General features: G+C 33.6%; 1 protein-coding gene and 2 long non-coding RNA genes across 12 annotated transcripts in view; all 3 read left to right on the plus strand.

Moving 5' to 3' along the window:
- LOC143053557 (aquaporin-1-like) overlaps positions 1–27,133 on the plus strand; it is a 75,069-nt gene that overhangs the window by 26,780 nt on the left and 21,156 nt on the right. Inside the window, exon 1 of one of the 10 annotated variants that reach the window (XM_076226356.1) lies at positions 14,091–14,355. The exons of 5 other annotated variants lie outside the window; for them this stretch is intronic. In XM_076226356.1, coding sequence (XP_076082471.1) covers positions 14,240–14,355 — 116 coding nt within the window. In that variant the 5' untranslated portion in view covers positions 14,091–14,239. Of the gene's footprint in view, positions 1–14,090; positions 14,365–21,285; positions 21,427–26,100; positions 26,242–27,133 lie in introns of those variants that run through there. 4 more of the 10 variants (XM_076226363.1, XM_076226361.1, XM_076226365.1 and 1 more) reach the window with 4 other exon arrangements.
- LOC143053555 (uncharacterized) lies at positions 4,213–5,472 on the plus strand. Its single transcript, XR_012971401.1, has 2 exons — positions 4,213–4,392; positions 4,671–5,472. It is a non-coding gene; the product is annotated as an uncharacterized LOC143053555 (long non-coding RNA).
- LOC143053556 (uncharacterized) lies at positions 9,381–11,562 on the plus strand. Its single transcript, XR_012971402.1, has 2 exons — positions 9,381–11,201; positions 11,480–11,562. It is a non-coding gene; the product is annotated as an uncharacterized LOC143053556 (long non-coding RNA).

A 27,133-nucleotide genomic window follows, 5' to 3' on the forward strand; every position in this document is an offset into this window, starting at 1 on the left:
CAAATAATCATGAAATATTTGGCTTAATAATCAAATAATCATTAAAAAAACGGCCAAGTAATCACATAATCAAAAACCCCATGAGGGCCCTCACAGATAGTTAATGATTATGTGATAATAATGGCACAACATTTGTGATTATATGATTTCTTAGACACCCCCATTAGGGGCCTCATTAAAGAGGAAAGTTAATTTTGTATGTACAATTGTGATATTTTGCCATCTTTATACATTTTATTTCTTTTGTGACAAAAATTATCAAACAATGTGCTTTTAAAGTTTGAAGAAGACGAGAAGTTAAAAAAGAGTTGTGAGTTTTTCAATATTTTATAAATTTTGAATTGAAATGTTTTTCTGATCATTATATTATTCGTTACTTTTTCGACCGTGCATGCGTGTAAATGTATAGAAGCAGTCCTTTTGCGCCAATTACTGTTTTTCGTGGGTATCATTTGCGCCAACTTTTGTTTTCCACATGTATCAATTGCGCCAATATTCGGAACTCATTTGCGCCAATTTACCTGTACACATATTTATCATAAATATCAATGATTAATATTTGCAAAGTATCATATTACGTTCGTAGATATTTCACCACGAAGATGAGTATCTGGAGAGAAATGACTTAAAATGAATAAGACAGTCCATGTACAGAGAGAGAGAAGAAAACTTATTGCTTTGTTGAATATTTAATACAAGGTATGCCAAAAGAGATTTAAATTGGGAAGTACCCAGGCAGCAACATTTCCCGTTTAAACTGCCGGTTCCAAGTCCGAATAAAGGAGGAAGGAAGTCATATTTCTTCTAATTCGCGCAATTGTATATTTTATTTTTGGCGCAAATGAAACCATGTAATTTTGAAACAGGTGGCGCAAACGTATATAGCATTGGAGAGAAAAAGTGGTGGCGCAAAAGGACGCATTTTTGGCGCAAACGGATCTCTTCCAAATGTATATAGTATGTTATTTGAAATGAAAGAAAAGAATAAGGCACCTTTTACATTTTCTTATTCGAAAAGTGAAAATAAATGCAACGCACTATTACGTATCCGGTTGATCCCACATTAAAATGAACGTAAGAAATTTTAAGTATTTTCTTTAACATATTTACTCGTCTTAGAAGAACGTCAAACTATTAAAATAGACATCATTGTATGCGATATTATTGACTTTTATACGTATATGTTTGGAAATCTATCAAAAGTTAATATTGGAATATTACGTTTTGTTGGAAAGCTACGGACGCTTGAAATGTACTATAGAATTTATTTAGTTCTGTTATTTTGCATTTTATCGAAAAGGTGTGGGTTTGCTCGGCAATTTGATATACTATCATGATTATTTTTTGTGTTCGTTCATAGAGGATATGTCATGTAAATTTTAATTTGTAATCCCTGTTTCGAATGTATACTACATTTTCCTCATACTATTCATAAAAGCATAAATATTTAAATTTTCTTACCATTTATACAATATAATATACAATATGGTGAGAAAAACATTACATTATAGTTATGAAATTTAAACCGAACCTTTGATTGCCCCGGTTTATTAAACTTAACACATGGCAAGAGTAAAATCTCTTTGTTCTAACTGTGCTATAATCTGGATAATGCACAGATAAGGTGTGCATTAACTAAATTATGAACCTCAGATATACTGCACAGTGCAAATCTATTTTTACCTTTAAGCCCCAGTCCCACTAGACCACGATCGCACCACGCTCACCGCGATCTGAAATAAATTTAGATCGTGGTGAGGTCGCGGTATGAACGGCATGAAAATGTTAATTTTCGTTGCTTTCACGATGCTACTACGTCCTAATTACGCTTCTACAACGATCCCGCTACGATTAAACCACGTTCTCATCGCGTTTTTTCTGCGACCTCACTACGCTTATAAAGATCTTTCTACGCTCTTCACGCTCTCACTACGACCATACCACGAGTTATCCGATTGCAACACGATCTTACTGCGATTATAGCACGTTCTTACCACGATTATACTACGTTCATACCGCGATCTTACTACGTTATCAGCAATACCGTCAATATCGTGTTTCATATCAATATAGTTCTATTCCTTCTATTTCTGATTAAAACGGAGATTTCTCGGAAACAATACAGTCATGCCACCAAAATCTACTAGAACACGTGGGCGTGGTGGTAGGGGTTGATGTAGAGGCAGAGTGAGCAAAGTATGAACGCCATACTAAACTCCAAGAAACTAAAATTAAAAATAGTACAAAACTCCTGACTTGGGACAGGCGCAACATTAGTGGGGTTAAACATGTTTGTGAGATCTCAACCCTCCCCCTATACCTCTAGCCAATGAAGAAAAGTAAACGCATAACAATACGCACATTAAAATTCAGTTCAAGAGAAGTCCGAGTCTGATGTCAGAAGATGCGACTAAAGAAAATATTAAACAAAATGACAATAATACACAAATAACAACAGACTACTAGCAGTTAACTGACATGTCAGCTCCAGACTCCAATTAAACTGATACTATACACATAAGTAGTATAATACTTGTCATCAAGAGATGACCAATCAAACCTAAATTACAACCTATTGCTGGTTCATAAAGCTCAAATGACGATATTTTAGTGAAGGATAGCAGAGATGACACAGATGTGTCAATATATATATAGGAAGATGTGGTATGAGTGCCAATGAGACAACTCTCCATCAACGTAAAAATCTATAAAAGTAAACCATTATAGGCCAAGGTACGGCCTTCAATACGGAGCCTTGGCTCACACCGAACAGCACGCTATAAAGGGCCCCAAAAAATACTAATGTTAAACCATTTAAACGAGAAAAACCAACGGTCTAATCTATATAAAAACGAGAAGCATGGTTGAGCTGTTAGAGCAAATGGATAAATACATTCAGACAAACAAAATCTAGGGAGTTTTTTTCATATATTTTATGTGAAAATGACAATAGAAATGATGGTCGTAGTGTGAACGTAGTAAGGTCGTGAGAAGAGCGTGATAAGGACGGCAAGGGCGTGCTAGAATCGTACTATGGTCGTGAACAGCGTGGTAAAGTCGTAGTGGAAGCGTAGTTGGGTCGCGGTGAGAACGTGATGGTCGTAGTAAGGTCGTCATAACGTCGCTGTGAGATCGTAGCGCAATCTCTCCGAATAGAATCACGCTTTCGCTACGCTCTCGATACGATTGTACAGCGACCTCTGCGATCTTACTACGATCTTAGTGCGTTCCCACTACGCTTCTACTACGACCTGATTTCGCCACGACCTCACCACGATTGTTTTGAACATGCTCAAAGTTGTCCACGCTCTTCACGATCTTGAAGACCTCACCACGACCGTGGTACGACCTTACTGCGACCTACACGATCGTACCACGATCATCAATATTTGCATTTTTTTCACAGATCGTAGTGCGATCGTGGCCTAGTGGGACTAGGGTATTAGGGACGGTTCCTGGATTTTGAAAGGGGCGTTATTCTATCAAATTAAAAAAAAAAAAATAACCAAGTGTAGTGAGACTGAAGACAATATTGACGATTTTAAGCTTAACCACGATACTTAGTCCAATCCAAGGGTTAATGACCTGTTTGCCCCTACCCCTGAATCCGCCATCTGTCTTGCAATTATGACAAAGTTGAACTTCCGTACAAACATCGTAGTTTCAAAATAAGAAAAAGAAAAGTTTCTCATTCCTGTATTTTTTTTATCTAAGCTGGGACATAAACTATATAGCTTACTCTGCGGTATCGGTTTTACTCATTGTTGAAGATCGTACAGTAACCTATAGTTATTTACTTCTACGTCATTTCGTCTTTGTTCGAGAGTTATCTCATTTGCAATCATTAAACAATTTTTTTTTATAATTAATGATCACCCCATGTCGCCCTTTGTAACCCCGATACACATGAATCCGGACGTTGACGCGTACGAAGCGATAATCAGGACAATGTTTTCGGGGATGACCACAATTGCGGACCCATTTCTAGAACTAATTTGAGTATATTTATATCAATGTGCATAACATTATGCATATAATATCACGCGTACGGATACATTAGATGCTAAGTCAAGCTCTTTCGAACATGATTCGATAGTCTGTTCCTATCTTGTGTTTAACACCACTGTTCTGGTTCAGATAGAGAGTTTACTCGCAAACGTGGTGAACACCATTGAATCACGTACCGGTATCAAGTCTATTGTAAAGGCCAATTTCTTGTTTTGAATTGTAACAAATTTCGTTTTGCAAATTTATTGATTTTTGATGAAACTAACCTAGGTACATTGGTTACTTTCCCCATTATATTTTCCCCTGAAAATTGAGAAACGTGTTACGACAATTTTGAACCCTTTAATTTTGAATTATATAGAAATATCAGAGTCAACAAATAAGGTATGTTGATTTTTACATTTATTTTATGCATTTTGTGATAATATGAAAGTAAATTTAGCTATTTCAATGCCGTTAATGTGAACTTGAGACAATGATAAATATCGCCAATCGGATAATTGTTTATTTTCGAAAATACGAACTTTATTCATTACTTGTGTAAATCCTAGATGTTACAATAACTGTTTACTATATTTTCACACCTATGTTTATATTTTTGTGAATGTTTTGAACATTGTTTTTTGGTACAAAATCTTATGATGATTGCATTTTCTTTGTAGTCAATCTCATCTTACTGTTTATACTTTGGATCCAGTCACTTCACTGTAACTTGGAATATTTTGGAATAAACTTGAGGTGTGAATTGTGTTTAAATTCATTACGACTGATATTAGTGGGAAATATTCATTGACTTATTTGACGAATATGAGCACGTCACAGAAGGAAGAACCCAGTCTATTAATAGAATTTGAAAGTGTGGACACAGATAAGGTTGGCAGCAAAATAGATCAAAATATAATTTTGAAAAGTGTGGACACAGAGTTGGGAGAATTTGAACAATCAGAATCAAATATGGATGAGAACTTTAAAACAAATAAAACAGATGAACAGGAAGAACAGAAGACCTCAGAGGCGATAGGCGGAGCTAGGCCAAGAAAGTATACCGATAAAGGTAAAGAATTTAGTGAAGAACAAATAACCAAATCCTATGATGGATTGAAAAGATTAAGTGAAAAAATAATAAGACTGATTTCTGATAACGAAACATTCGAGACAATAAGATTGCGCTATGGTAATTGGATGCAGGAATATGAGCAATTTCATATCCAACATAGAATTCATTTTGATAAACTTAATGCCCTTGAGCAGGAAGATTATATGAAAATTCATACTATAAGAGATACTTTTCTTATGAACAGTCAATTCAAGATACAAGAATATCTCAATGCTAATCCAGTGAAAGTGCAGGCAAGTGTTCATGGGAGGTCAGTAAGAAGCGCGGGCAGCTCGTCAGTATCTTCAAAACGACTAGAAGTTGAAGAAAAGAGGATTGAGCTTGAGGCTAAAAGACAAGCAATGAAACGTAAGCGAGAACTTGAAATGGCAAAAACGGCATTACAGTTAGATGAAGATGAACTTCAAATGCAAACTGAAATAGCTGTAGCTGATGCAAAAGCTAAGATATACGACAAGTTTGAAAAGGGTGAAATTGACCATGTGGAAACTCCGAAAGTAAAACTTGAAAATGTTGAATTGAAATCAAAACCTTTGCAAAGTACAGTACAGCCAGCTATCGAAACAGCAATTTTAGATCCGATGGCAAAAGTATTTCAACCAGTTAAAAAGAAATCAGATATTTTGAAGGACACAAGTAAGTTAGATTTCGTGAATCTACCGTCCGTCAACATGATCAAAAACAATATTAAACTTCCGAAAGAGAATGTTCATGAATCATACGGACCAACTCAAAGTGACGATATAACATCTGCGCCAATTCAAAATTCGGCTATAAATACTAACAGTAGTGTAGAAACAGCCTTTCAAAGTATGGTGCAGCATTTGAGAAAACCGACACCGGAAATAAGGAAATTTAGTGGAAACCCATTGGAATATAGGAAGTTTTTAAGACAATTTGAATCAAAGGTTGTTTTAAACTGTGAACAAGATGACGAGAAGATGAATTACCTCGAGCAGCTGACATTTGGAGAAGCGCATAAGGTAGTATCTAGTTACAGTCATCTGCCAGGCGAAAGAGCATATAAGGCATCAATGCGTCATCTTGAAGAGCGATATGGTGATACAGACGTGATGGCCTCAGCCTTTATTAAAAAAGCATTGGATTGGCCAAATATTAAATCAGGAGATATTCAATCTTTGGACGAATTTGCATTGTTTTTGGTTGAATGTCAGTATGGCACGGAGAGTATGGAAGCCGGAAGTGTTTTAGAGTATTCTGAAAATATCAAACGTCTGATGTCAAAATTGCCCTTCCATATGCATGATCGCTGGAGAAATGTGGTTTTTCGTGTAAAGGATTCACATAGAACAGTTAAGTTTAATGACTTTGTGAACTTTGTAAAAGCAGAAGCCAAGAAAGCTACAGATCCGACATATGGCAACATTGCCATGAATTATTCCAATTCTAGAAATACGAATCAACAGCGACAACATGGACAAAAGGTTTCAAATGTATGTGATGTGGCAAAAAGGGCACCTAGTACTGAGATGCGCTGTTCCTATTGTGAAGGTACACATGCTTTAGACAAATGTAAACGACTTACAGCTCGTCCACGCGAAGACCGAATCGCTTACTTGAAATCTAAGGGATATTGTTTTGGTTGTCTTAAGAAAGGCCATATGAGTAATAAATGCAATAGGAGACTCAAATGCTCAATATGTGCGCGGCTTCATCCAACTATACTTCATATTGACAATCAAATTAACAAACAATCATCGTCACAGCAAGAGCCATCTGTTAAAAAGGATGATCCTCAAATACCCACAAATCATGAAGGCACACAGCCAGTTGTAGTTAGCTCCATTAGTAGTGATAAAGGGGCTGGTGATGTGAATTGTGCTATGGCAATAATCCCTGTGCGAGTTAAATTGAACAATAGATCCCAGAGTGTCGAGACTTATGCTTTCTTCGACTCAGGCAGTAGCATAACATTTTGTAGCCAGGAGTTAATGCAACAACTTGGAGCTAATGGAAAGAAAACTCAGATAACTATAAGTACAATGGGAAACACACAAACTATTAATACATGTGCAATTAATGGCCTTCAAGTGTCTAGTCTGTCAATGGAACACATGGTGGATTTGCCTAAAGTATATACTAAGGAAAACCTGCCCGTATCAAAGGAACATATTCCTACTCAAAGAGAAATCAAGAAATGGACTCATTTGGAATCAGTGGATATCCCAGAGATTGATGCGGATATAGGAATTATGATAGGTAACAACGTACCTGATGCTTATACACCGTTTAACGTATGCACGGGACCGAGCGGCTCCCCACATGCCACAAAAACGAGACTTGGGTGGATATTATGGAACGTTATAAGAGACAGTTCAAGCTTTGAAGTGAATAGAGTTCATATGCAACATGAAGGATGTGATGAAACACAGTTGAACTTATTAATGCAGAGCATTAACTTAGACTTTCCAGAACGAATGAACGAAGACAAAAGAGAGAATTCTATTGATGATAAAACATTCATGCAGCAAGTTGAGAGCTCTATACATTTAGAAAATCAGCACTACTGCATAGCACTTCCGTTTCGAGACCAGCATGTTGTTTTTCCGAATAATTCAGTACAAGGCATAAAAAGGCTAAATGGACTACGACACAAGTTTGCCAAGAACGATAACTTCAAACAACAATACTGTGATTTCATGTCAAAGATAATTGAGAAAGGCTATGCAGAACCTGTACCTACTGAAGATGTAGATAGAAATGATGGCAAAGTTTGGTACCTACCGCACCATGGAGTTTACCATGCGAAAAAACAGGACAAAATACGAGTTGTTTTCGATTGTTCTGTCAAATACATGGGCATTTCTTTGAACAGTCAGCTATTACAGGGTCCAAACCTTGCTAACAATCTTTTAGGCGTACTGATCAGATTCCGACAGGATAAAATAGCAGTCTTAGGTGACATCGAATCAATGTTTTACCAGGTGAAGGTTCCAGTTGAGGACAGAGACTTTTTACGTTTCTACTGGTGGGAAAACGGAAATGTTGATACTGAACCTAAAGAATACAGGATGACAGTACATTTGTTTGGGGCTACTTCTTCACCGAGTTGTAGTAATTACGCTCTACAAAATACGGCAAAAGAAAACAAGGATAGATTTGATTCTTTAGTGATTGATACACTGACAAAGAACATGTATGTAGATGATTGTTTGAGTTCTACCGATACAGAAGAAAGTGCTATATCGCTTATTAAGAATGTAACTGAATTGTGCAAAGAAGGCGGATTCAATATGACTAAATGGACAAGTAACAGTCAAAATGTTGTGCAATCCATACCTGAAAAAGATTGCGCAAGAAATATAGAGGAATGGAATTGTGGAGATGATAGTCTCACCGACCGTGCACTTGGAGTGTATTGGTATATAAAAGATGACAAACTTGGATTTCACATAAACATTAAAGAAAAACCGTCAACAAGACGCGGAATTCTCAGCATAGTCAGCTCAATCTATGACCCTATTGGTATTGTTTCTCCGTTTGTATTGACAGCCAAATCAATACTACAAGGATTATGCAAGAAAGAAATTGGATGGGATGAAGAAATTCCCAACACAGAACTTTCGTCATGGAACAAATGGCTCAGTCAGCTTAAAGGATTGGAAAACATTAAAATAGATAGATGCTACAAGCCTCAACACTTCAAGGCTATTGTTTCATACCAACTACATTGTTTTGCAGACGCAAGTGACAAAGGTTATGGTTGTGTATTTTACATACGGTTAGTCGATGAAGAAGGTAGTATACAGTGTTCCTTTTTGTTAGGAAAATCGAGAGTAGCACCGCTTAAATCGATGACTATTCCGAGGATGGAACTGACAGCTGCTACTAGTGCCGTTAGGCTTGGAAACATGATTATAAGAGAGATAGAATACTCATTTGATGACATTTATTACTATTCAGACAGTATGTCAGTACTTCGATATATAGCAAACTCAAAGACACGTTTTCACACTTTTGTAGCCAATCGTTTGGCTGTTATTCATGAATCAACTAAAGTAAATCAATGGCACTTTATAGGCACAAAAGAGAACCCGGCTGATTTAGCTTCCAGAGGAGCGACTATTGAACAATATAACAGAAATCCACAATGGCTTCGTGGGCCAGATTTCTTATGGGATAAAGACATTAAATTCCCACAGTGTACCGAGGACACTAGTTTTATCGGCAATGATCCAGAAGTTAAGAAACCAGTGGCTGTTTGCACTGTACAATCATTTGACGGAATGGAACGTCTTATTTCTTACTTTTCGAATTGGGAACGCTTAGTCACCATAGCAGCACGGTTCGTTATTGCAGCCAATCACTTTAGAAATGCTAAAGACAGTATTAAAATCGACGGAAACGGAAAAATGAGTATGAAGATGTCAGATACACTTACAACAAGTATAGTTGAGTGTGCAGAGAGGTCATTGATTAGTTATGTGCAACATAAACACTTAAGTGAGGATATACAGACTCTTGAAAAGAAGTGTCCTCTCAAGATTTCTTCAAAACTAAGCAAACTGGATCCATTCGTCGACAAAGATGGATTGCTTAGAGTTGGTGGACGATTGGAGCGATCGGATATTTCGTACGAATCAAAACACCCTATCATCTTGCCTAAGGACTCACCAATATCAAGACTTATTATTGAGAACATTCATCGTTCAATTGGACATTTAGGAAAGAATTCAATCTTAGCCGTTCTTAGACAAAAATACTGGATGTTAGGAGCTAATTCTATTATTAAAGGCTTAGTGTCTAGATGCGTCAGATGTAAGAAATATCAAGGAACATGCGCAAAACAGAAAATGGCAAATCTTCCGAAAGAAAGACTTCAGGCTGATGATCCGCCTTTCACAAGAATTGGAATAGATTTCTTTGGACCCTTTGAGGTAAAGCAAGGAAGGAGTGTAGTTAAAAGATATGGTGTGATTTTCACATGCCTGACTATTAGGGCAATACACCTCGAATTGGCATATTCATTAGACACTGACTCTTGCATAAATGCTATAAGGAGATTTATTTCGAGAAGAGGAGTGCCAGTCTTTATAAGGACAGACAATGGAACAAACTTTGTTGGTTCAGAAAGGGAACTAGGAGAAGAAATAAAAAGATGGAACTTTAATCAAATACAGGAATTCATGATTCAGAAACGCATTCAGTGGGAGTTTAATCCGCCGTCTGCGTCACACTTTGGAGGAGTATGGGAACGCCTTATTAGATCAGTGCGTAAGGTATTCTATTCAGTCATGCATGAACAGAACATTCGCCTAACTGATGAAGGACTTATGACTCTATTCTGTGAAGTAGAAAGTATTCTTAATGGACGTCCGATCACAGAAGCGTCAGATAGTATTACAGACTTAAATGTATTGACTCCGAATCACTTGATACTTCAACGTCCGGGTGAAAGCTTTCCACCTGGTGTGTTCTCTAAGACCGACAGCTATGTTAGAAGGCGATGGAGACAAATTCAGTATCTCGCTGATCTATTTTGGACTAGATGGCGAAAGGAATACTTACCTCTATTGCAGCGCAGAACAAAATGGACAAAACCGACAAGAAATATGCAAGTAGGAGACATAGTTCTCATTTCCGACAATGCACCGAGAAATTCGTGGAACATGGCTCGTGTGATTGAACTAATCAAAGACAAGGACAATGTTGTTAGAATTGTCAAAGTGAAAACCGCAAATTCTGTGTTAATGAGACCAATTGCGAAATTGTGTCTTCTTGTAGAAAGTGACTAAAAACCCACAGCTGCCACCAAACTCGTGTTGATATGATAGACATTTATTGAACATTATGATATAATTGTCCTTTTGATTTATTTTTGATAATTGCGTTCTAGTTAAGAACCCAATTTAGGGGCTGGTATGTAAAGGCCAATTTCTTGTTTTGAATTGTAACAAATTTCGTTTTGCAAATTTATTGATTTTTGATGAAACTAACCTAGGTACATTGGTTACTTTCCCCATTATATTTTCCCCTGAAAATTGAGAAACGTGTTACGACAATTTTGAACCCTTTAATTTTGAATTATATAGAAATATCAGAGTCAACAAATAAGGTATGTTGATTTTTACATTTATTTTATGCATTTTGTGATAATATGAAAGTAAATTTAGCTATTTCAATGCCGTTAATGTGAACTTGAGACAATGATAAATATCGCCAATCGGATAATTGTTTATTTTCGAAAATACGAACTTTATTCATTACTTGTGTAAATCCTAGATGTTACAATAACTGTTTACTATATTTTCACACCTATGTTTATATTTTTGTGAATGTTTGGAACATTGTTTTTTGGTACAAAATCTTATGATGATTGCATTTTCTTTGTAGTCAATCTCATCTTACTGTTTATACTTTGGATCCAGTCACTTCACTGTAACTTGGAATATTTTGGAATAAACTTGAGGTGTGAATTGTGTTTAAATTCATTACGACTGATATTAGTGGGAAATATTCATAATACGGTGGTTTTCTTCGATTGGTGTCTGCAATGTTTTGAATATTGTGTTTCTGTGTATTTTTTTTTTATTTTTTAGTTTATTTGGCCTGTTAGGTATGGGCTTTGCTTATTAGTGAGTTATCAAAGGTACCAGGATTATAATTTAGTACGCCAGACGCGCGTTTCGTCTACATAAGACTCAGCAGTGACGCTCATATCAAAATAAAAGTGATCCGTGAGCATAAAGTAATGAGATAGGGAAAAGGAAATCAGATAGATGGTCGCACGTGCCTATTCGTCCACTCGATTACCATGATTACGCGAATCTGTAATTTGTCGAACGGTTGTTTGTATTTTCTAACCAATTTACACACTTTCATGAATATAATTTATAGTTTGTTTATATGTTGTGTTGCTGCCCCACTGTCCCAGGTAAGGGAATGATTGTGCATCCACAAACATGTTTATGCCAGTCACATTCTGCATGCGACTGTGCGAACCTGGACCATCATTGTACATAAATCAGGCCATTGTTCTTCAATTGTTTTTTATTTGTCATTTAGGGGTTATTGAGGCTTTCTACATGTATGCAGTATGTGTCTTACTCATTGTTGAAGGTCGTACGGTGACCTGTAGTTGCTAACTTTGTGTCATTTGGTCTCTGGTGGAGAGATATCTTATTGACACTCACACCACATCTATAAATGACACTTCGTATAAACTATGAAACTCCAATATCTCCAAGTGTATTTCTATTATACGGTGGTCAATTAGATGTTTTTAACATACACATTATTATAAACATACAAATGTCATTTTGTAAAAATGCGTGAAATTGTGAATTTTAGCATTTTCATCTTTTTGTGTCGTGTTTGGTATCAACAGTCATTATTCCTTATGTGTAATTAAGTTTTAATATTTTTATTACGCTAGAAGTGCATTTTATTCGAAAAGAAAAACAAGATTTTAAACTATTTTTCAAATAATTTTATAAAAGACATGTATTAGCCGTTTTAGTGTTACTAGGAAATATTTATGGATTAAGATTAAATCGTGAGAATACTTTTTGACAATAATGGTCATCAATGTAATTTATTTGTCAACACCCAAACTGTATATATAGAGTGAATAATGTCAATTAACACAAAGTCCTAATTTAATCTGCTTTTAAAATGTTTCATTGTTTGTAAACTATTTGTTTATAAGTACCTTTTTCTATTTTCATTGGTCAAAACGTTTCTATGATCATGTTTCATAAAGGTTACTTTTTGAAACGAAAAGGGTAGAGAAAGAGAGATTCATGTGACGCACCGGTTCGCCCCGCTCTCGACCTACGAGCAGCAGCGGATAAGTGTATGTTTCCATGATTACTGTTTTGTAAATATGCTTTATGAACTGTGAATGTATATATGTTGGATGGAAAAATAAAGTATCTGAACGTTCATGTATCCTGTCTCGTATATTGATTTATAACAACTTTCCATTATGGACCTTCTGTCATCTAAACAGGGCCTAAATTGTTTGGATTGTAAAATACTGTTATTCATCTCCGACGGACTATAGGTTTAACAAAAACGAAACACACCAACAAAACAACCACATTAATTGTATAATCGACAATTCTAATTACGACAAACTAGGATTTTCCAAACACGTCAAATATTAAGGAGATTATAAACATGTCACAAACACCAGTTGTAATACATTCTTTATGCAATTGAAAAATGCATTTTGAACTTATTGGCAACTAGATCGCGCGTTTTCTCCCCAATATTTATCCATACAATTATATATCAAAACAAATTCTTAAATTCTTAATTGCACGAACTTGACGTCATTTCCGTATTTGAAATTTTCTCATTATTTTCTTTAATGTTTCTCTGAATACCTGTGCGGGTTTGGCAATACTTTTGATCCTTTACGATTCTATTAGCTCTTCAACGTTTCTTTCATGCTTTGAGTTTTATATATTGTCCTCGAGCAGTACGCAAGACACATTAATTGAGCATCGCATTCAGAAAAATAAGAGAAAAAAGATACCAGAAATGGCTTATCAATATCTTTCACTGTTCTTTGTTTGATGTTGACAAAGCATCATTTTCTGAACAAGTAAATTCAAATTATATCGATTCATTGTAAAAGTTTCAACATACAATCAGCTAGTATTCATTTATCATCTTTATTGAAACACGTACACAATTAAGCATCCTTTTGAATATTGCTCTATACACATCAGAAATTGATGACATGCATATATGGTTAAATTTTAAACAATTGAAACAAAACAAAATCGTCCATTACAGGATTTTAAAAGTATAACAGGTAACCCATTGTCAATTTATTTGCAATTTTCCGCAAAAATCCAGTTGTCATATTCAACTCATTACAATGACCTTATTAACTATCTACAGAAGCTAGGACACTGGCCGTTGGAGGGCGCTGCATTGTTCAAGTTAAAATTCAATCGATAATTTTTCAATTACAAAAATTGACGACTCTGTTTTGAACTCTTAGGCTATCTTAAGTCCGAAGTATCTTATCCTTTGATTAATCATAATCATTAAACAAATACGAAGCACAGATGTTTCATAACTATGTCAATCTAGTGAATTTAGGTGAATGAAACCAATTGTGAAATAGATTTCAATAGGATGGGTTTAGGATGTGGAGTCAAGAACGTAGAACTTGTCGCTTACATAGGAAAGCAAACTCAAGGGAGTGAATCCAATGAAAGGGCAACAACTCAAGGGAACGAATCAAATTCAAGGTAATCACCGTGAGTGTTTACTTTATTTATGTTGTGAAAAAAGAAGTTATTCGGGACTAAATTTGTTGTTGTGTTCTTTTACTGTTGTTTGTCTTTTCAACCTCTTCCTATTTGTCATGGTAACGTCTGTCAGTAAGCAAATTGTCATTTTTCATTGTTTCCTATGTATTTTTCTTAAATTAGATGTTGTCTCTCATTGTCAAAATTGCATTGTGGTTAATATTTTGAAAAACGATACAGCAAAACGTTTTGATTGGTTTTAAAGAGCCTCACATTCAACCAATGTCATGTCTTTATTTTCTTTTTCTTTTTTCTGTCGTGAAAAAGAAATAACCCATAAGTCTTTTATTTGAAAATGGCGAACATTGAGTTTTTTAACAATTGACCGACACGAATGCGCGTTGCGCTTGAGTGAAAGTTCAGTCTTGTTCGTCCATGATTTGAACATTTTTCGATATTTGAAATTATTCATTTGGTATATTCTAAGGCATAAAACATATGTACAATGTATTAGATATACTGTTCCCAAATGGCATTGATTTGAATTTAGTTTAAGGAGTAAATGAAAGGAGCTATTTACATATGCGGTCTCACTTCATGTAGTTTTACGCAACATCGTTGACTACATTTAATCTCTTGGTGAAGGACAGACATATAGTTGTCTCATTGGCAATCATACCACATCTTCTTTTTTTATATTAGCTTAAATGCACTAATAAGCCATTAACGTACAGATACAAATATTTCATGCATGTTCAGGACGAGAAAATATCAACAATAACACATAGACAGTTCCTTTAATAGATGTTGTCCCATATAAATGTCGCTGAAAATTGTGCTGCCACTGGAAAATGAGATTATATATTATAGAGACAGCAATTTGGCTTAACATCAGGACATCTAAGGACTTCTTAAAGAGTTGATGAAATGGTTCTTTACATGTAAAGGGCGTGACACTCACTCTACACGAGGCATAAGATTTAACATCCCCAATCTAACCGGAATTAGTAAGGTTCATTTTGATATTTTTATCTGCTTCCACTGTGAACGCACTTTTCAAATATTACAACTTTAACAGAGATTTGAAAAAGTAAATAAATTTGTGAAGTCTTTCATAACTTTCAACAAAACTAAACTGTTTACGGAATACATTTTTAAAAACCAGCAGATTCACAATAAATTTTTTTCTCGTGAATAAAACACATTTGTTTTTAATAACTACCGTTTGGACGGTGATAATTGGAAACGTATATTTTTAAAACTATATGTATCAGTATAATTTTGTTTGACGGGGTCGTGACTTATGCAACAACGTTTGTAACGTTCATTTTGATTGGAAAACGTCACTTTCTTACATGGCATCAATTGACAATTGATGCTATGGGACGTACGCGCAAGAGGTTAAACAAATCTTAAATTAAATATAATGGCCGCACTGGAGTGGAATCTATCTGACGGATATGAAACTCATTTGAAATAGATTGTATTAAAATGAATACAGTTTTTAATTTTAGCCAATCTTATAAAATATTTAGTAATCTTTTTAAATAAGATTAATCCTTATTTAGACGAGCTGGTTTATACTAGTGTTAAAACAAAATCATACATTAGGCTCTTGATGAGTGTTAACAGAATAGAGAATAAAGGACTAAAAACAGAATAAAGTAAATCAAGGAGCTGAAATATAATGAATAGAATAAAATATGGTTCACAAGTATAAAGAATAGAGGAAAATGGACTTTTCAATTCAAGAATACAGAATGAAAGATCAGCATCTAGACCCTCGACCGTTACAAGTTTAGAAAAGTATGAAAAACTTAACATTGCTAAATATTTTATTTTCAACTAACCCGAATAATCCAGTCGTATATTCCATTGGTAACGAACACTCTATTTTATTTTCAACTAACTCGAATAATCCAGTCGGTATATATTCCATTTTTTATGGAATATCTGTCTGGTTTGAACTCATATTAATTATCAGATTAGCTTAAATTATCCTTTAGTTAACCTTTATAATTAAATAAATAGGGAGAACAGTTGTTTTATAATTATCTCAAGCTAGTGATATCTCAAGCTAGTGAATTTAGTTGAGTGTGACAAACACGTCAGATGGGTTTAGGATATGGAGTTAAGAGTGTAGACATCGTAGGTTACAAAGGAAAGGAAATCCTATGGAGAGAATCAAATGAAAGGCCATCAACCCGACGAAGCGATTCAAATAAAAGGTAATCATCATGGGCGTTTATATATTCATATTGAGGGGGAGAGGGGGAATGGGCTCGGAAACCACGTGATCTAGTATTTGAATTACTGTATCACTAGCATGTCCAGACAGAGTAAGAGAGTTAGAATCCTGCACGTGCGTGTTAGGTGAATACGTTAGACTCCAATCTTAATTGACTAGGATTATCAGTTGTCCTACTGAAGGTCGCGGTGGTTCTCTCCAGGCACTCTGACTTCCTTCGCCAACAAAAACTGACTGCACGAAATAGCACAACATATCAATCAACCAATCTATCAATAATTATGTTGAACAAAATGAAGTTATGCAATACTTATAATGTGTTGCTGTGTTCTTTATTGTTGTTTTGTGTTTTTTGTCCTCTTACCATATATCTCGGTATTGTCTGTCTGTCAACAAAATCAAATTTGTTATTGCTTATTAAGTATTATATTCAATTTCGTATTGTAAGAAATTCATCATCAATACCGGTAATATTTTGAAAAAAGGGTAACGTTTCATTGGCTAAAAAATCTCAAATTCAACCAATGATGTGGCTTTTTTATTTCTGTGCATGAACGTTCGGAACAATTCCTAATTAAGCCCCAGTCACACTGTCACGTTTTAAGAGCTACGTCTCGCTACGTGAAAGCGCAGCGAAAAGGGAGTATACGTATCGAAGCGTATCGAAACGCAGTAGAAACGTAAAAAACGTATTGATCGTTTGTTCAAAACTGGAATTCAACAACAAACGTAGCGAAAATTTAAACGAAGTTGAAACCTAGTAAATACGTATCAAAGCTTAGCGGAACGTAACAAAACGTGCTTACTACGTAGCGAAACGTATCATTGCTTGGTGGAAACGTTGGTCTTCACGTACTAATACGTAGGAAAACGTGATAAGAACGTGGCACAAACCTAGTAAAACCTAGCTTTCAATATAACGGGACATTTTTATTCAAAACGTAACGTAGCGTTTTCAAATGTAGTAAAACGTGACAGTGTGACTTGGGCTTTACTTTTATTCTCATAAAATAAATATGACCTTGGAATCATTAACGATTCATCGACACGATTGTGTGTTGCGTTTGAAAGAGTAATCAGATTGTTGCGCCTAATCCGTTTATGATTTCCCCTAATCTCGAGATGAATCCTACCTTTGCGGGGATAACCTTGATGTCAAATAGGCTGTTGCTATCTCTTTGAAGTAAACAACCCATATATTCAATGAATTCCTTAATTTTCGATATAAATGCGGTACAGATGTCTCAAATTGTGGCTACTCTAAGTGTCGCTTGGTTTTTATGGAAAACTGCATACATTGTACTTAAGTTTGAAAATGCAATTAATTTGTATCAACAACCGCTGACAAAAGTACTTTCATTATATAGTATTTGATGCAACACGTATTACGTAATTTATCAGACTTATAAGGTATGTAATATTTAAATAAAACAGATGTTTTTGGAAAAATTCAACACAAGACTCTTAATGTCATTGTCCTCAAATTCACATTGCACAAGCTTTAATCTTCCATTTATCGACAAAGAAAAATGATAATGGTTTTGAGATAAAGGGATTATTTTCAATACTAGCGCAAGGATTTTACTCTGAATTCATAATGTTTATATACCAACAGGGTCCAATCAGTCATGATTATAAATTGCAAGAATCGTGATAGATTTTTTTTGGACGACTTTAATTCAATTCTGTATAATCATTTAAAATCTATTTGATTCGTACAAGCACATTTTTAATATACTATTTAGGTAATCATACATTTCTTCATAGCATTTCATATGACAGAAGTTTCAAACTATTCCCATATAAACCTTTAAGTTTCTTTTTTAATCATCGTTTAAAAAAAACCATATATATTTCTTTATTTTCACATAGTTTTTTTTAACCTTTCACGCATACAGTTACTTTTGAAAAAAATCAGATCCATTTTCTTCAAAACACATTTTGACCAACATATTAGTTGCACCAATTAACCAATAAACGAATGCTATTATGAAAAAGGACATTTAAGAGATAATTGTATTGTATTTTAAGCTCCAACGGCATCAATTGGGGATTTGATGGTCGCAAATTAAGTTTACTGGCGACGCGTTAGCGGAAACAGTACATGGGTATTTGCGACCATCAAATCCCCAATTGATGCCGTCGGAGCTTAAAATACAATATTGTTATCTCCATTCTAATGAAACTGACAGAAAACAACGTTAAAACATGTAATTACTATTAGAATCTGCAATATGTCGTCTGCGCTTGCGCGTACGTCCCATAGCATCAAATGTCAATTGATTCAATGTAAAAAAGTGACGTTATCCAATCAAAACGAACGTTACAAACGTTGTTGCATTAGAATTTGTATTGTTGTTGATATCATTGATAGACAGGCATATTTACTTTGTGTGTTTAACTGCGTATACATGATTTTTTTTTTACATTTCAAAAATAAATAATGTTTACAAAGTCGAATAACACTGTTTTCTAAATGGATTTAACTGATTTATAAAGAAAAACCGCGGAAATATTAGAAAACTATGCTGCCATACCTAGTTCACATTAATTGTATTTTTCATTTATTTGCATGGATTCCTAAACAGTCTTCAAATCCTATTAGTATAATCTTTTAAACGTCACAGGAGCCCTTTTTGCAAGGCAGTGGAAATCTAATGGAATTAATTCATATATCATGTTTCATGACATACTTTAGGTGAGAGTGAACTTGATATACTTACAGTAAGAACTTTGATGTTTCTTTCACCTTAGAGACGATTTTGAAAACTCATATCATCATGATCATGTAGCTTTTACATGATTGTTCCGAACACAAAGCTTACAAAACGGGGATATAAGAAACTCACCGTTTTATCAATGGCTGGATCCACAACTGAAACATTCAGTATAAAAATAGGGTTTTTATTTTCATAACAGAGGTAAAAATGGTGTGAAAAATATGGGAAAGCATCATTAAAACAGAGCAGTTGCTTAGAAACATGCATAGGAATGCTCATACTGTCATACTATTTCAACCTCTTTCAAAAAAGTATGCTCCCTATCCAATATAGCCGAACTAACCATGGAGAGCCCTATTAGATAACAAATAGCTAAGAGATTGGCTTCCCCTCAGTTGACACAGTTTTCGCGGGGCAACAATCTGCTCTATCAACCTCTTAGCTGTGCGTTATGTTTATGATATTTTATAAATAATTAGCACGAGTACAGGAATGTCAACAGTTTCTGATCAACACAAGAAGTTGTAAAATATTATTTTTATTTTATAAGGATGTAACATATCAAATACATCTGTTATGCTATCATATAGGATGTGTTTCAAGCAATTATTCAATATTAAAAATGACCTTGGATTCAACGTCGCAAATCGCTTTACATTAATCAGGATAAAAGCAACAAAAGTAATGATTTTTCACATTAGATAAATGATAAATCTCATTCAAGAAAAATGGTACTATCTTATTTGATGGTTCGGTTATAAATTGCTGGCTCTAGAATAGAAAATCATTGCATCTAAGATTGTATCTACATTTACACAGGGTAAATGGGTAAAAAAGAAAGATTCCGAAAGTTCATTTCATGAATTAGGGTATATATAATATTATTTTACCATATATATATGAAAAACTTTTGAAATCATATGATATGATCGATTTTTTGTCACAATTCATGATCACATGCTTAAAAAAGACATGTTAACCACATGCATTTCCCATCTTCCATTTTATTTAACGCTAAACCTTGTTAGATATCAACAGATCTGACACTCTGTAGACTGCAGGCGTACAAGATACTTAACGTGACTTTTCAATTTATCGAAACTGACAATGGACAATACGACCTCCGCTGGACTTTCTGCTCGAGTTTCGTATCACAAAAGAAAAATACACCATAGCACTAGTGGGGCGAAAGATACCAATTGAAAGGGATTCAAGTATGATTTATAATTGATTAATTGCTGTCTGTTTAAAGTCCAGTGAGAAATATTTCGTAAATATTCAGCTAGGACTGATAATAATAATAATTTAATAAACAAGAATGTGTCCCAAGTACACGGATGACCCATCCGCACTATCATGTTCCATGTTCAGTGGACCTTGAAAATTGAATACAATTTCTTATTTGGCATAAAAATTAGAAGGAAAATGTTTCTTTAGTTTCATGTCAATTGGACTTCAACTTCATCAAAATCTGCCTCGACCAAAAACTTTAACCTGACGTGGGACGGGCGAACGGACGGACGAACGAACGAAAGGAAGAACTAACGACCGAATGGACGCACAGACCAGAACATATACTGCCCATAAATGGGGCATACAAAACTTGATATGAACAATTTTCTTTAATCAAACAATAATATAACCAAAATTGCAAATTTCGTGTCGTTTGGTTGATTAAGGATATAAAACCTACGCCACCTTTCCGTCCTATAAAACACAAAAACAGAGGTATTTTTCATTGGTGCTATTACGTAAAAGAAAGAAATAGTAAATTAAAAAGCTATCAATCAATCAATTTGTTTAAAGACCGCCCTTGATAATAATGATAAGATATATAAAGTCTACCACAAATGCAACTATTTGTATGTTTAACATTTATCAGCGTTACACAGTTAGCTTACATAGGATACAATACAAAATCTTAGGTAAATAAAGGAAAGTAAAATTTCAAATGACCATAACTTATCAGTAGATACTGTTACAGTTGTATTCTTCTTAATCAATTCTGGAGTGGTCAGCTACTTTTTGGCATTTGTAACTGTGTGTGTTTTATGTTGATTGGATCTCGAGTGTATACTAGCTTTATTTGAAGGTATAATAGAGGTAAATTGTGACATTTGTAATTATTTATATACTTTATTTTCGCATGAAATATAAATATTTTAATAGTTTCTATTATTATAGTAAATTTAGTACAAATACTTCGTAATTTTCAAAGGTATTTTTAAACTGGACATACACGACATAGGACTGATTTCAAGAGGTAAAGTGTGACTCCTTAACATTTTTGGTATGCAATACAAATATTTTGATTTTTTTTTATTATTATAGCAGGTTTAGTACGGATTTACGTGAACTTCTACAGTTTCGGTCGCTAGGGTAATTTTCAAAGGTATTTCCAAACACGGTATGTTTATATATACACTTGCCTGTTGTACCAATAAAGTAACATACTTATAGATTATCGTTGAGATGATCAACGATAGTCTATAAATATATATTTGATATTCGGAGGAAAAGGTGGGAAAAAGGAGTGAGAGAATAATTTTGCAAATGATTGTTTTGGTCTGGTAAGGACTGAAAAACACCTTGCTCAAGACATGGAAATGAATATTCTACCTAACAAAATTCAAGACATAATTGTGAACAAAAGTGAAAATAATTTGTTGCGCGAAATAATTATTAAACAGGCCTTTCTCTTAGGCGATTTGAACTTTTGCCGAAAGTTTAAATTAACTATTATTATTTTTGTGAATACTGGAGCTGGAATACGTATAATTTTCTTTCTTTCTATAAAACTACAATAACACCATGCTAAGTATGTTTGACAATGTTAATATTATGTCTTTTGTTCATAAAAAGGGGCTTGTTTTTTAATTTGAAAAAATTAAAATGGCTTGAGGAAAAAGAAAAAATCGTATCACACTGGATACAAATGTTAAATTCTAAATGAATATTAAAGAAATATCCATAAAAAAACAAACCAATATCATCTATAGGCGCACTGTTTTTTGATCTACAGTTTAATATGTTCTCTTATTTCTTATCCCTTTTCTAATACAGATCCCCTATAGTAATTTTATTTCAATTAAATACAAAGTATAATTATTATATATATTAAGTAATTTGTTTTAGTAATATTCATTTTTTTAAATAGATCCCCTATAGTAATTCTATATTTCAATTTAAAAACAAATAAAAATGTGAATAGAAATGGGGAATATGCCATAGAGATAACAGACTTAGGCCACCAATGGAACAATGAAAAATGAATAATAGACGTACTTCAAGTTCAGCGTGGTGAATAATGGACGTCATACTAAACTCTGAGTTATATGTTTAAGATCTATGCGCTATCCTATTGACTAAATTCGAAATCTTTCAAAATGTAAATTTTACAAAACATCTACCACAACCTCTTTTATTTTCTAATTATCTATTCTATATATTTTTTGCTAAAGCCGTTTCTATCTGATATTGAAAACATACTATTTAAAACACACATGTACAATTTAAAACGACTTCGTTTATTATAGTCAAATTCTGTAGGAGTTATTACCCAATTTATAAATTGATTAAAATAATATTTAAAAAGATACAGGTATTGAAACTAGTTAGTTCAATAGGTAGTTGCCATGTGTGTTTTCTTTGACATCGGTATTAACAAAATCTTCACCGGAACTTGCGCAGACTGATGCACTCTGTTATCAACCTCAGCAATGTGAACTTCTAGAAGTCACACCAAAAATGGGAAAGGCGACATTCTGTAAACATGTACAAATTTGTATTATTTACAGATATCTACTCTCTTATCTTTGATAAATATTGACTAGTCACACTTACGCGAGACGTATCTACCTTGTATACATGTACAATGTATCTATACGTCTGTTTGTCAACAAAGCAAAATCTAACTGGTCAGAAATCTATCGAAGAAACATACCAAGCTTTCAGTGGATTTTTTAAATAAAATTAAGAACTTACATTCAGAAATTGTATCATACATTTGATTCTGGTACTATTTTCTTGTTTTAAGGTGGTACATCACACTACAGGGAGATAACTCTGTAAAGTCAGCTAAACGTTTTAATTACGTTGTGTTGTAAAAAAAATATTAAGCTTCTCAATGATCAAAATTGGTGTTTGTCAAATTGCTATATAACTAGTGTAATTTTTCTGACAAAACGGTTGGTTCAAATTTTTTTAAAATTTTTATATTTTTGTTTATGTGTCAAAGTAAATAGTACTTTGACAAAATTTTATGAAAATTAAACGAGCCAAATTAATTTTAGTGAAAGTGTTGGGTACCACCTTAATATACAAAATTAATGTACAAATATTTGATACTAAAATGAGGATTTATTTACAGAATCATAAAAAGAAGTTAACCATGATAATATTGTTTAACATTTGAATTAAGACTGATAGTGTACTGAGCTATACAACGCTAGCAACCTTTTGTTATGCAAATTGTTAACATAGATAGTAAGAGATGTGGTATGAGTGTCATTGAGAAACTCTCCATCCAAGTCATAGTTTGTAAAAGTAAAGTCTTCAACACGGAGTCTTTGCTAAAAATCTGATCATTTGAGGTCAATGAGTTGTGATCAAGAACGCTTCACAAAATATTGAGTTATTGAGAGTTTTACACTGAAGAAGTAATGCATTAAAAATCAAATTAATCAAAATTAAGATCAAAGGTGTCGCTAATCCAAGAAAAAAATCCTCGGTTTTACAAGGAAGAATTATATTTATGACGTAAATCTCGGTCACGTCAAAAGCGACATAAAAACTGGACATTTCTAATCGCAATTTAGAAAGTTCTACAGCTGAACTTTTTGGAAATGAGTGCAAGTTCCGCTTTAATATTAAAGTAAGTTAATTTTGTTTTGTCAAATTGTTTTATACGTATTATAAAATTTTGAGAGAAAAAGTTCCAAACTACTTTCTGCTACAGTGGACATACAATGTTTTTGGTAAATTATTTAACGTTCGAGCTTAAGCAAAGTAAAATACAGAAGTACACTTATATATAACTAAGACAGATTTCTATTCTGATAAAATTGCAAATTGCGAAACTAATCTTCGACAAAACATAGAAGACACATTATACTTTGATTGTAACTTCAAGGTTGATATATATATATATATATATAGAGAGAGAGAGAGAGAGAGAGAGAAAGAAGAGGATGAGTTTTAAGAACTAAAACGGTTGAAATAATGTATATTTCTCATTTTGTATTACGACAATCAAACCTATTTACAAATTCATGTTTTTTCCACAGTTCAATGTTCGTTTGAAAACGACAGTTTATATGTGTTTCTGTTTTAATAATTTGATTAGGGAAAGCAACTCTTTTGAAAACTGCTCTACAACTTTTGGTTGGTTCGTTAAAGTGCTTTTGAAATAGAGTTGTCTCAAACCACATCTTTTTCTATTAACAAAATGTTGTTTAAACTTTTCAAAATTATGCAATATGTCAATACATTTATGTAAATTAAATAAATATGATGATAAAGTAAATATTAATAAATGTAACAACCATCAATTTACACTTGTCATTTTTGGTGCCTTTTATAGCATGCTCTTTGGTGTGAGCCAAGGCTCCGTGTTGAAGACCGCACTTTGACCTATAATGGTTTACTTTTACAAATTCTGACTTGGATGGAGAGTTGTCTCATCGGCACTCATACCACATCTTCTTAAATCTATTATACACTATATAAAAACTAAATGAGGTCGAAATGAAAAAAAAATATATCACCATTTAAAGATATCCGTTATTTTTGTTTTTTTAAATTTTTGTCATATATACGAACCCTCTATATTTTTGTTGCTTTGTCGAATGTAAATTTGAAGGATTGTTGGTAATTTTATTGTTGGCACCTCAAAAAGAAAAAAAAATACCTTCACGTTTTTGGTTAAACTCCAGTTGCTGATGACGATGTGCATGTAGGTCAATCACAACGTTTTGGTAACCCAGAATTCATCACCTTCTGAAACGGCTAATTCGATAGGTATGAAAAGAGTACCTTAACGACCTTCAGCTTGTTTTAGTCATATGTGTCGATCGATCGAGACACCAAATGATGTTTTTATGATGTAAATAAGAAATAATTCGTTCCCTTATGAACTGTAATGGGCCATTACAGCGAATAGAATACTAAGACAGGAGAAAAACAGAAACGAAAGACTTAACTTTATTTTTTTAACGTCAAGTGACAAATATCTCGTGCATATTCATCAGAATGGAAACCAGTAAAAAAGCAACATGGAATAGATGAAATCGAATTCAACCGAACATCTCTTCATGATACGAAAGCCTGAAGAGGCGTTCCGAACATATTATCTATATGAAATGAATAATGTGTAGCAGATTAAAACATCAAGATCACGGTGACATATTATTACGAGTCATTTCTGATGTCTTGAACTTAAAACATAGTTCACTTCACTAGCTAAAATTTAAATGTAAATTTAACAACAAAGGTCATGAATAAAGGAAAGAAAAATATATCTAACGAGACGTAATAAAAGAGACAATCACTACTGCACAAAAGTTTAAAATGTGTTTTGGAATTATTCAATCGAAAACTTTTACATTAAAAGCATAAACGTCCAATATAAAAAGGATTAAGGCAGTTATGTAATGTAGTGTTATTGTCAGATTTCCCGTGCGACTTTCGTCCTCGCCCAAATCGTCATCTTTGTGGTCTCTTTCACAATATTAACCGATTATTTAAATTACACTGGAGTGAGAAAACATCCCCCAAAACGAAGTTTAATGGTTTGGGATCAAAAAGAAAATGTGCATTTAACGTTATTTAATCTTGCACATTTTGTAATCTCCAACGCATGTTGGTTACTGTCGATATTGAGAACTGACGTTCAAATGAATCGGACATACTCCTTTTAAGGTAAGGAAAATCCACTTTTATTATTTTACATCATTAAAACAGAATATATGTACCAGAAGCATATATTTAAAAACATAAAGAAGGTATGGGTTCGAAATTAAACTATTTTCTAATTTAAAACAAATTTAGAAACGTTTTTCGCCGATTTTAGGTCCTTTTTTTTACACAAATGTGACCTATTTTGAAAGTATTCAATTAGAAATAAACTAAAAAATAATAATAATTTTTCGATTTTCCATTTTAATTCAACGAGCTAAAGTTGCCTATTTACGTTTTTTATTTTATGTTGAACTAGAATTATACAGTGAAATAGTGTGACTATGCTCCTAATAAACTTTAACGTACGTAACTGTACTATGTTTATTTAATCAATTATTCTTTTACAACTTCAACTATTTTGATTTAATAATATAACATATATATTCATTACGATTCTCATACTCGTCCTGAACATCCATGTAATATTTGCCACTGAACGTTACTAGCAATCAATCATTGTTGAAATGTACTATCTACATGTATATGGGTAACTTGAAACAGTGATATGAAGTATAATTAAGAGTGCAGTGAATAATATCGCAATAAATTACAAAGAATCCGAAAATAACAATGAACTTAGTCCTTATATATTGATATATCTTTTTTTTTTGTATTTGATAATCAAAAGTACATACTAGTTAGCTTTCGATTCATAAAATATGCATAATCATGCAGATAATAATTTTAAGAAATTGGTTTTATAGGAGACAATTCGTCACAAAATAGTCTCTTAAAATATCATCATTTTTTTAACCCTTCTGCACATCGTCAGTTTCTTGACGGCTTATGATTTTGGGATGTCCTTTTTGTGTCTTCACCCACTTTCCACCGTAAATGACATGATTGTAAAACT

The sequence above is a fragment of the Mytilus galloprovincialis genome, chromosome 12, assembly GCF_965363235.1.
Source record: "Mytilus galloprovincialis chromosome 12, xbMytGall1.hap1.1, whole genome shotgun sequence".
NCBI lineage: Eukaryota > Metazoa > Mollusca > Bivalvia > Mytilida > Mytilidae > Mytilus > Mytilus galloprovincialis.